Source organism: Bubalus bubalis, chromosome X (assembly GCF_019923935.1).
Source record: "Bubalus bubalis isolate 160015118507 breed Murrah chromosome X, NDDB_SH_1, whole genome shotgun sequence".
NCBI classification, from domain to species: Eukaryota; Metazoa; Chordata; class Mammalia; order Artiodactyla; family Bovidae; genus Bubalus; species Bubalus bubalis.
The window spans coordinates 23,107,705-23,119,857 of record NC_059181.1 but is presented as its reverse complement, the minus strand read 5'-3'; the positions used below and the strand labels follow the sequence as shown (position 1 = coordinate 23,119,857).

The window sequence follows — 12,153 nt, the reverse complement described above, 5'->3', positions numbered from 1 at the left end:
TTGACAAGATGGACCTTTGTTGGCAAAGTAATGTCTCTGCTTTTTAATATGCTGTCTAGGTTGGTCATAACTTTACTTCCAAGGAGTAAGTGTCTTTTAATTTCATGGCTGCAATCACCATCTGCAGTGATTTTAGAGCCCCCCCGAAATAAAGTCTGTCACTGTTTTCACTGTTTCCCCATCTATGCCTCTTTTAGGCCCTTTGAAACAGGTCCTGTTGTTGATTGCCAACATATCTCAGTCAGGGCCAGCGTAAGCAATAATGTGTCCAGTAAAGATCTGGAGAATGGAGGAAATAATGCGATTCAGGATTCCAATTACTTAGAGGTGTGTGAGCTCTGCTTTGGGTCTGAACATGTCTGAACAAATTATCCCTTATCCCAATTATTTTTAGTAACTAATTACTACTTATCCTACTCTTCTGCTTTGGATAGAGGATGAGGGCATGCCAACAACTAACCATGACCATTTAGCTTATAAACACATAAACAGGAATGATATCTTATTAATCAGCCTCACCTGAACTTTGTGACAATGCATGATACTAAAGCATGTTCATCTCGGGATAATTTTTTAATATGGTTTCTGAGCATTTAAGGCTATGAATCAGACACTGTTAAAATCATTAGGTCAAGCCATCCTAAGAGGCCACAGGCAGCCATCCACAGTGATGCCCTCAGGCCTGCCACATGTCAGCAGATTTTCAGGCTGGCACACCATCCTTACAGAAGGGGATGTCATTTAAAAAAATGTTATAAGTGGAAAGAGGTCGAAGATTATGCTGAGCTTCTCATCCTGCAAGTCAAGAAAGCACGGAGAATACACTGACTCAGGTGAGCTTCACGGCCCAATATACTTAAGATTCGCTTTCGAGAAAAAAAGGAAATGACAGGTCAAGATGACACATGCTCCTGAACTGGATTCCAAGATTGGGGTGATACAGTAATATTGAAAGATAGCTAGCCTATCCAGAATTTCCGGCCCAGTAGCAGGCCTCTAATAGTGCTTATATACTTCGTGGTGGAAAATCTCTTATCATGGTCTCAGAGCAATAAGAAAGTCTCATGCAAGCAAGCATAATACTTGCTGCTTCTAAAACAAGCTATGAGTTCAGGGCAAAATCCAACTGACTCTGAGATGGAAGCCAAGGTCGCTGTCTCTCTGAGCTATCCTGGGTCCTGGGTCCTGGGTCTGCTGTGCCAGCCACGGCTGCCTGTCTGGGAGAGGAACTGAATACTGTACCTCTAAGACCACCCATAGACTGCTTCTCAGATGACTCATTCTCAACCTTAAGAGTGTACTATAACCAGCATTACTGAGGAATGACTGGTGAATGGCCATCCTCCAGTAGCTCGGTCTAGCCACCAACTAATGAATGGTTCCACTCTCCTTGCATCCGGCCTCATGTACTCCTCCAGCTTTCTCCATGGGGACTTGCTCTCTGCTTGGAGAATACAGAGGAGACACGGAAGCATTTCCATGTAAATCCCTTTCTAAAAATACACCACCTGGTCTTCCCTCCTACCATTCAGCCACTGCCTCACACTCTGCCTACTGAGTGGGCAGTTCAGTCACAAACTCAACTTCCTCAATTAGACAGCACGTGCTTTAAGCATCACATTAAGTTATCCTGTTAAGATTTTTCAGACTTTTCATGGGGCAGATGAAGCACAGCAGGTAGCTGATCTTTTTCACTTGGGACGCTCCCCTTCAAATGACTTAATTTGTCCTAAAATAAGTATGATCTTCCAAAAACTTTTTTAAAAGGAAAAACAGAAAAAAACATGACAGAGACTGGATCAAAGTAGCGACATTCCCCTAGTCAAAGAAAGAATTGGGAGACCTGCTCACAGGGGCCACTGCATTGGTATTCTTTCCATAATTTTCTTCACTTCCCTATTTTTTTTTCCAATGAAAAATCACATTTATAACCGAAAAAATTTTAAGTCAAGAAAGTGTCTGGTACAGTTGAGAAGTTATTTCCCTTAGGACAATTATACACTATCTTGAGACTTCTCCACTACCACCCCTCCCCCTCAGAAAAACTTGGGACTTCACTGGTGGTCCAGCAGTTAAGACTTTGCCTTCCAATGTAGGGAGTGTGGGTTCAGTCCCTGGTCAGGGAGCTAAGATTCCACATGACTCAGAGAAAAAAACCTAAAACATGCAACAGAAGCAATGTTGTAACAAATTCAACTGACTTTGAAAATGGACTGCGTCCAAAAAAAAAAAAAAACTTAAAACTCTCAATTACCTGAAAATTCAGATTTATAACCAGAAAAAAACTGAAAAGTCAAAGAAGTGTCTCGTACAGTTGAAAAGCATTTTCCTTAGGATAATTACACATTGTTGTATTAGTTTAGAAAAAAAAAAAAAAACCCTTTAATTACCTAAGAAACCCAGCTATCCTGAATGAGTAATACCCACAGGAAGCAGTACGTGTACTTTTAGGGAGAATGGTCCCAATGCCAAATGTTCTGAGCATTCTGGGTAGACCCATCTGCTCCACACTATGTACTTACCAGCTCTGAACCAATCCCACCGAAGGGCGGTTAAGCAAGTTCTCCGGCAGAAGATTAACTTCTCTCATTGTGTTAGCCAGGCGCACAGGAAGCTCCTTTCGTAGGAACATATACGAAGTTTTCTCACACGCATTATCTCTCCCTATTAACAGATGAAAAATGTTCCGTGATTTTATACCCTAACAGATGGAATAATAAGGGTTCTCGTGGTAGCCCCGGAGAAGGCGATAGCACCCCACTCCAGTACTCTTGCCTGGAAAATCCCATGGACGGAGGAGCCTGGTAGGCTGCAGTCCATGGGGTCGCAAAGAGTCACTTTCACTTTTCACTTTCCTGCATTGGAGAAGGAAATGGCAACCCACTCCAGTGTTCTTGCCTGGAGAATCCCAGGGATGGGGGAGCCTGGTGGGCTGCCGTCTATGGGGTCACACGGAGTCAGACATGACTGAAGTGACTTAGCTGCAGCAGCAGCAGCAGCATGGTAGCCCAGTGACTGGCTGGGAAGAAAACATTAAGTAACCCTGCAGTCTCTAGTTAAATCTTTATCCTCTGAAATAGCAAGCTTAAGAAAATAATTTAATTAGAATAGAAAAGGAGCATTTATTCCAAGAGGCAACCTCAAAAGCTGTGTTTTTTTCCTCCGCACAAATACATCCCTAGTGTTCCCAGTGGCGGTATAAAAGTGACCTGGGATATAATCGAAATTTGTTTTCAAATAAACGCTGTGGGAAAACTGCCAAGTAGAAAACTAGGAGAACGTGTAAATCCACTCCTGTTCACACGGGTTTCCAGAAGGCAACAGACCCATTCATTCCACAAACATTCACCTACTGTGGGTCGACTGCTTCCTAAGACTTTCTTCAAACATGTTTCTCTCAGGACCAGGAAGCAGCCACAGACCCTGGGTCTGACCGAGACACAGGACTCGGGAGGTGCCCAAGAAGCCAGCTCACAGGTGCCCTCAGCACTGGAGTGGTGGCACAGTGAGAGAAAAGATACCAGGCCACGTGAAAGAGGAGACCCCAGGCCCCTTCCCTGGCTGCCATGTGACCCCAGCAGTTCCATGATTGGTCTTGCTCCCAAGCCCCACCCTGCTGTAAATCCAGCGAGGATGTGACAGCAAGGACAGGAGCTCTGGGGACAGAAATGTGCTTCAGCCTCAACTCCGCCCTTGTGGGGGGTAGGAAACCCTTCTTAAGCTTCTTAACTTCTGAGTCTCAGCTGCCTTAATCTGTAAAATAGGGATGAAACATCCATTTTTGTAAAGACGACACGTGACAAGTACAGAGCCTGATACAGAGCCAAGTGTTCAGTGAATGTTAGTTCTTCTTCTGTCCTCTCTGATACTTACAGGTCCGGCCCAACTCCCTCACGATCGGATAGGCCTGCCCGATGCCCCATGTCCCCTGCAGGCCGCTGGGAAATGGGCCACCTCAGGGCCAGGCCCGGAGAGAAGGAAGCAGGGCTCACCTCCAAACTCTCCACTTTCTTCTGCCTATGATGAGGCAGCAAATTAGAGCTTCAGAAGCAAATCCATTCTAACACTTCCAGCCCAGTTCTGGTTTCTTCCTTTCCTGTCCTCACCGAGTGAGACTGGAAATAAAAGAACCCACTTTTGAGACTCATCTGCAGAACCTGTTCTGCCCAATGCCCCCTTCTCCATTTCCAGAAAAGTCAAAATAAAAGATTAAAGTCTTAACCCATCCCTCACTTTCCTCATTCTAATTGAGTAGTATATTGAAGGCCTCCAATAAATCTGTAATTAATCAATAATTCTGCTTTTCCCTTTTCTCCTAAGGGAAATACTGCAAAAAGGAAGAGAAGTGTAGCATCTCAGCAATGACCTTCCAACACTTACTCGATACACATTTATCTGGCTTAGATAATTAACAAAATGATTCAGGCTGCTGTGCTTCAGATTTTATATATATATATATATATATAAATCATTCCTGAAATGTTCTGCATAAATATAATTTTTATGGATGAACCATTGTTCATCCAAGTGCATTAAAAATGCTGATATTTCAAAACAACTTGTGGTGAATCTCATTATAAAATGAAGGACCTATTATCAAAATTAAAATGGGCATGTACGTCTGCATGTACCAGGAGAAATAGTTTGTATCCTGGTTATATAGAAAGGACATTTTCTTTTTTTAAAAAAAAAGCACAAAAGAAATGATGACGTTCTCCTTGCAGAAGGAAGTTAGGGAATGGGAAAGAGCGAGAACCCTGTGGTGTCGAATTGGAAGTGGAAGTTATCAGCATGACCTCGGTATTCTATCTGAGTTTTGGGGGTAACAAAAGTTGACGTGCTTAAGTCGCCATGTCCACAGCACGAGGAGCCGCAGATGAACAGCACAGTGGTGGTGGGGCGGCGGGAAGCAGGATGAGAGGGAGGGCCAGGAGAAGTGACAGTGGGCTGGCAGCTGCCAGGTGACAAGGGGTGATCAGGTTCACATCTGTTCTGGAAACCCACAGGGCTAGATGGCTTCTGAGTTGAAAGGTTTTCAGATTTTAGGAAGTTAAAAAAAAAAAATACATCCACTGCAAGAAAGAGTCCATCTACACAGACACAAGTGTGGTACAACCTGTGAACATCCACACTGAGCAGGGAGGATCATGCCCCAAGCCACTTCAGGCCAGGTTTCGCCACAGACTGAGTTTGAGCACCAAGGGTATGAAAAAAGAACTTCCATTTGTCAAGTTTTGTGGATTTCAGAATTGAGATCAAAGGTGACAGAGCCTGCAGAAGAGTAATGCCAAGATCGGATGCCAGAGATAGACTTGGGTTTAAATCCTGAGCGCCCACTGGCTTCACGAATGCCACCAAGTGTCAGGACACGTCTAAGAACGGGACGGAGCTCACAGAGGTTGCGGCGAGGGTTAAAAAGCGCTTAACATTTCACATGAACAGGTTCTTTAAATTGAGAAGAGGGGACTCATTAAAGCACAATCACTAATAACACCGGATGGTACAAAGCACAACAGCCCGAGGCCCCAGGGTACCAGATCAAACGGACTGATGCTAAGCCCCGCAAGCCTGACTGCATTCCCGTTCATCGAGGTCGCCTGTGCTCATTTGATGATTCTATGTAATTAAAAAAGGATTAAAAAGGATTAAAGTATGTTCTGTGTCCCTGCCACTCACTTTTCTTTTCTTCCTAAACAAAAGCCTTGAGGTTTGCATTGGTCAACTCTGCACTAACTAGAGGGCTACTAACTACTGGGTGTGGCCTGAATTAACCAAATTTCAGGAAGCTTTGATTTAGCCTTCCTGGATGATCAGCCTTTCATAAACGAGTGTTGAAAGAAATCTTATTTGTCTGTATACCCATCCCCCACCCCCATGGCACTCACTGGAGTGCCTCACCTATGGAAGCTTCTCAATGATTTACTCCAAGAATAGAGAATACTTTCAGAAGTTTGTTGTTGTTTTTTTTTAAGAATACCTGCAAAAATCTCAGGTTTTGCCTCCTACATTCTAATTTAGCTTCAGAGATGAATTCTTTGTACTTGGATACCTTAATTATACATCAGCTTTAACAGGGGGGTGTCTTTTATCATTAGTTAATTAGTGAGCCTAAAAATATATATGGAATGCCTGATTTTTTTTAACCTTTCCGTGGTTTTCCTTTTCAAAGTTTTTTTGTCCTATGTGTTAATATGAAATACTCACTTTAAATCAAAGGGTTTCAACTATTTTTTTTCAGTTAACTTACCAAAAAGACACTTGGGTTTTAATTGAATGTCCTCTCAAAAGGGTTGTGTTTTTCTAAGGCTTCTGGCATACTGAGTATTTTCCACTTATTCTTCCCAGTCATTTGACTTCATTTTTTCCCTGCTTACTTGGCTTCTCCACATTCCTTAATTTTGATTTTCTATTTTTATTCTGCATTCCTCCATGGACTTCATCTTATTCAAATTTACCGATTAAATCTTTCCCTAATATTAGTTCAGAAAATGAAAAAGAAGCATTGGGTGAGAGGCATGGAAAATTGTCATTTTATAAACTTAAATACACTCGTGTATTTCTTCAATTTTTCCTTCTTTTTTGAGGACCCTTTAATTCTCTTTTGTTTTCTGTTTAGTTTTCATACTTCATCCTTTCATTGAGAAGTTGGAGACAGTTACCACATTTGCAAAAAAATGTGATTGCTCTGTCTAGAAAGGTTCCAAAGAGCTTTCCAATTCACCAAGACACAGGATAAATAGACACAGAAACACAAATGACTTTTTCCCATAAATGACTTCTGATTTAACATGGTCACCAATAAGAAAGCAGCATTTGACCAGCCTTCTGAGAGCAAGAGTTCTAACTGATTATTCTCTTTATCCGGTTTCCACTATGGCCTATATTTCTGGTGAATCTCTAATCCTCTTTTCGACCAATTTACAGCAAGTAGGAAAAAATTATTATTTCTCCAGTTAATGGAGTGATATGATAAATAAAGCATAGGGCTGAGCACATGCCTCCCCAAACTGTAGTCTCCTATCTGGATTACTTAAAGGCTATCTTTATCCACATCTTTCAGCTTTAATACTTGGTGGGAGATGTTTTGGGAACCAAAGCAAGGGAATCAGAGAATGGAAAAGCAACGCAAAAATAGAAAAATTAGCGGCAAGGCACCAAAATCCAACAGAATGATCAGCTCATTCTGATAATGCTGCTTTTTCTAAATATCAATTAAACATTTGGGTTTACAATGCATTTTTACCACTAACCATGTTAGAACTGTACACGAACAACAGACTGGTTCAAAATTGGGAAAGGAGTACGTCAAGGCTGTACATTGTCACCCTGTTTATTTAACTTACATGCAGAGTACATCAAGTGAAATGCTGGGCTGGATGAATCACAAGCTGGAATCAATACTGCTGAGAGAAATATCAACAATCTCAGATATGCATATGATACCACATTAATGGCAGAAAGCAAAGAGGAACTAAAGAGCCTCTTCAGTTCAGTTGCTCAGTCATGTCTGACTCTTTGCGACCCCATGAACCGCAGCATGCCAGGCCTCCCTGCACATCACCAACTCCCGGAGTTCACCCAAACTCATGTCCATTGAGTTGGTGATGCCATCCAACCATCTCATCCTCTGTCGTCCCCTTCTCCTCCTGCCCTCAATCTTTCCCAGCATCAGGGTCTTTTCAAATGAGTCAGCTCTTCCCATCGGGTGGCCAAAGTATTGGAGTTTCAGCTTCAACATCAGTCCTTCCAATGAATATACAGAACTGGTCTCCTTTAGGATGGACCGGTTGGATCTCCTTGCAGTCCAAGGGACTCTCAAGAGTCTTCTCCAACACCACAGTTCAAAAGCATCAGTTCTTTGGCACTCAGCTTTCTTTACAGTCCAACTCTCACATCCATACATGACTAATGGAAAAACCATAGCCTTGACAAGACGGACCTTTGTTGGCAAAGTAATGTCTCTGCTTTTTAATATGCTGTCTAGGTTGGTCATAACTTTCCTTCCAAGGAGTAAGCGTCTTTTAATTTCATGGCTGCAATCACCATCTGCAGTGATTTTGGAGCCCCCAAAAATAAAGTCTGACACTGTTTCCACTGTTTCCCCATCTATTTGCCATGAAGTGATGGGACCAGATGTCATGATCTTCATTTTCTGAAAGTTGAGCTTTAAGCCAACTTTTTCACTCTCCTCTTTCACTTTCATCAAGAGGCTCTTTACTTCTTCTTTACCTTCTGCCATAATGGTGGTGTCATCTGCATATTTGAGGTTATTGATATTTCTCCCAGCAATCTTGATTCCAGCTTGTGCTTCTTCCAGCCCAGCGTTTCTCATGATGTACTCTGCATAGAAGTTGAATAAGCAAGGTGACAATATACAGCCCTGACATACTCCTTTTCCTATTTGGAACCAGTCTGTTGTTCCATGTCCAGTTCTAACTGTTGCTTCCTGACCTGAATACAGGTTTCTCAAGAGGCAGGTCAGGTGGTCTAGTATTCCCATCTCTTTCAGAATTCTCCACAGTTTATTGTGATCCACACAGTCAAAGGCTTTGGCATAGTCAATAAAGCAGAAATAGATGTTTTTCTGGAATTCTCTTGCTTTTTCCATGATCCAGCAGATGTTGGCAATTTGATCTCTGGTTCCTCTGCCTTTTCTAAAACCAGCTTGAACATGTGGAAGTTCACGGTTCACATATTGCTGAAGCCTGGCTTGGAGAATTCTGAGCATTACTTTACTAGCATGTGAGATGAGTGCAATTGTGTGGTAGTTTGAGCATTCTTTGGCATTGCCTTTCTTTAGGATTGGAATGAAAACTGACCTTTTCCAGTCCTGTGGCCACTTCTGAGTTTTCCAAATTTGCTGGCATATTGAGTGCAGCCCTTTCACAGCATCATCTTTTAGGATTTGAAATAGCTCAACTGGAATTCCATCACCTCCACTAGCTTTGTTCATAGTGATGCTTCCTAAGGCCCACTTGACTTCACATTCAACGTGAAAGAGGAGAGTGAAAAAGCTGGCTTAAAACTCAACATTCAAAAAACTAAGAACATAGCATCCAGTCCCATCACTTCATGGCAAATAGGAAAGTGGAAACACTAACAGATTTCATTTTCTCGGGCTCCAAAATGACTGCCCATGGTGACTGGAACTATGAAATTAAAAGACGCTTGCTCCTTAGAAGAAAAGCTACGACAAACCTGACAACATATTAAAAATGAGAGACATCACTTTGCCGACAAAGGTCCATCTAGTCAAAGCTATGGTTTTTCCAGTAGTCATATATGGATGTGAGAGTTGGACCATAAAGAAGGCTGAGCGCCAAAGAACTGCCTTTGAACTGTGGTGCTGGAGAAGACTCTTGAGAGTCCCTTGGACAGCAAGGAGATCAAACCAGTCAATCCTAAAGGAAATCAACCCTGAATATATTCATTAGAAGGACTGATGCTGAAGTTCCAATCCTTTGGCCACCTGATGCGAAGAGCTGACTCACTGGAAAAGACCCTGATGCTGGGAAAGACTGAGGACAGGAGAAGGGAGAAACAGAGGATGAGATGGTTGGATGGCATCACTGACTTGATGGACATGAGCTTGAGCAAGCTCAGGGAGATAGTAGCAAAGGACAGGGAAGCCTGGCATGCTAAAGTTCATGGGGTTGCAAAGATTCAGACACGACTTAGTGACAGAACAACAACAATGTTAAAATGGGTAAAATATAAGTGACAAAATAATATTTCAGGGGAATCTTTTGTTTTTCTTCAGTTGTATTTATAAGATTTCAATCTTCTGAAGACACTGAATTTTAGGATAGGTAATTTATTTTAGAACTTACCAGAGCTATAAGCAATGATTAACTGAATAGTCCTTCCAAAGAAACAGTGGAAAGCTACCAAATGATTGTAAATATCCTTCAAAAGAATCCCTCCCCACTCCTTCTAGCTTCATTTATACTTCATTTATACATTTATTCCCGGGCGGCGCTAGTGGTAAAGAATCTGCCTGAAAATGCAGGAAACACAAGAGACACAGGTTCGATCCCTGGATCGGGAAGATATCCTGCAGTAGGAAATTCTTGCCTGAAACATTCCATGGACAGAGGAGCCTGGCGGGCTACAGTCCATGGGGTCACAAAGAGTCAGACCACCTGACTGAGCGCATACACACATACTTTGAAAATGTCTGTTTTACTCCATGTCCAAAAGTATTATTTCACTGCCTGGGAAGTTTTAAGTTTTCCTTTGGGAAAACATACTCCTGAATTTCAAGAGATCAAGATAGGTAGTAGGTTTGGGATCTAGCAAACTTGAGGCTGAGTCCACTCCAGGCCAGACCATTTGGGTTATTATTACTAACAGCAAGCCAGAAACTTCAGAGCCAAAGAGTGCAAGATCAGGTGTTTCACACACACCTCATTCCCTACCAAACTCAATGCCCCAACAACAGTCAAGTCAAAGTGAAAGTCGCTCAGTAATGTCCGACTCTGCAACCCCATGGACTAGACAGTCTATGAACTTCTCCAGGCCAGAATACTGGAGTGGGTAGCCTTTCCCTATTCCAGGGGATCTTCCCAACCCAGGAATCAAACCCTGGTCTCCCGCATTGCAGGCAGATTCTTTACTATCTAAGCCACACAACAGCCAGCTATCATACTATTTCTCTCAGCCCAATGTCTATTTTATTATGCTCACAGATGCTGTGGGTCAGGAATTCAGAAAGGACACAGGAGGTAAGGCTGCTCTGGAACCTCAGCTGGGAAAACTTAAACATTGGGGGAGTGACTGGACTGTTGGGAGCTGAAAGCATCCGAAGGCTTCCTGCTCACAAGGCTTCAGCTGGCTACTTGCAGACTGAGACTGCCCACTGGAGCATCTTCTGGTGGCCTCTCCAAGGGCCTCCTCACAGTATGGTGGCCTTGGGCCAGCTGGATTCTGGGATGGCTTCCATAAAAATGGCAGAGGCTGCATGGCCTTTTATGACCCAGCCACAGAAGTCACACTGCTAGTCCCCTTCTGTCATACTCAAATGGTCTAAACAGCCACAGCTTGCCCAGGCTCCAGGGGTAGGAGACCAGACCTCCTCTCCCGACCGCCCCCAACTTGGTGGAAGGCTGGCAAGGGTACATCATAGGATAGCATCGCGTGGCCGTCTTTGTACCATGCCATCTGTCCTCTAAGATGTTCATAAACAGGTGTAGAAGATGATTTATTTCTCAAATTGCAGTTCAAAGCACTCTTCTACTACCTGAATTTGTTTTCTTTGGAGTCATTTTTTGGCCATTTTAGTTTCTCTCGCTGTGGGCTCTCCTCAGATGGCAGGTAGCCCTTGCTTGCTCAGTGAGGCAGCCTAATGACTAAGGCAGCACCCCAAATGCCTCATGGATTACATAGGTCTTTTTGGTGGGGTCCTAACACCATACCGTGTCAGACTTTATTTTTTTGGGCTCCAAAATCACTGCAGATGGTGACTGCAGCCATGAAATTGAAAGACGCTTACTCCTTAGAAGAAAAGTTATGACCAACCTAGACAGCATATTGAAAAGCAGAGACATTACTTTGCCAACAAAGGTCCGTCTAGTCAAGGCTATGGTTTTTCCTGTGGTCATGTATGGATGTGAGAGTTGGACTGTGAAGAAAGCTGAGCGCCAAAGAATTGATGCTTTTGAACTGTGGTGTTGGAGAAGACTCTGGAGAGTCCCTTGGACTGCAAGGAGATCCAACCAGTCCATCCTAAAGGAGATCAGTCCTGGGTGTTCATTGGAAGGACTGATGCTGAAGCTGAAACTCCAATACTTTGGCCACCTCATGAGAAGAGTTGACTCATTGGAAAAGACCCTGATGCTGGGAGGGATTGGGGGCAGGAGGAGAAGGGGACGACAGAGGATGAGATGGCTGGATGGCATCACTGACTCAATGGACATGAGTCTGAGTGAACTCTGGGAGTTGGTGATGGACAGGGAGGCCTGGCATGCTGCGATTCACGGGGTCGCAAAGAGTTGGACACGACTGAGCGACTAAACTGAACTGAACACCATACCAGCTTCCCTTATTCACCTTAAACAGTTCATTCAGCATCTTTAGAGAAGAATCCTCTCTTTGCCCTTTACTTTGCCTAAGGGTAGCTGCCTGCCTACTAACGTTCTCATGGTCAGGTTGGAA

At 43.2% G+C, this 12,153-nt stretch overlaps 1 protein-coding gene across 2 annotated transcripts in view; it reads right to left on the bottom strand.

Moving 5' to 3' along the window:
* PDK3 (pyruvate dehydrogenase kinase 3) overlaps positions 1-12,153 on the bottom strand; it is an 80,546-nt gene that overhangs the window by 50,108 nt on the left and 18,285 nt on the right. For both annotated transcript variants that reach the window (XM_006072176.4, XM_006072175.4), the window contains exon 2: positions 2,523-2,664. In XM_006072176.4, coding sequence (XP_006072238.1) covers positions 2,523-2,664 — 142 coding nt within the window. The remainder of the gene's footprint in view (positions 1-2,522; positions 2,665-12,153) is intronic.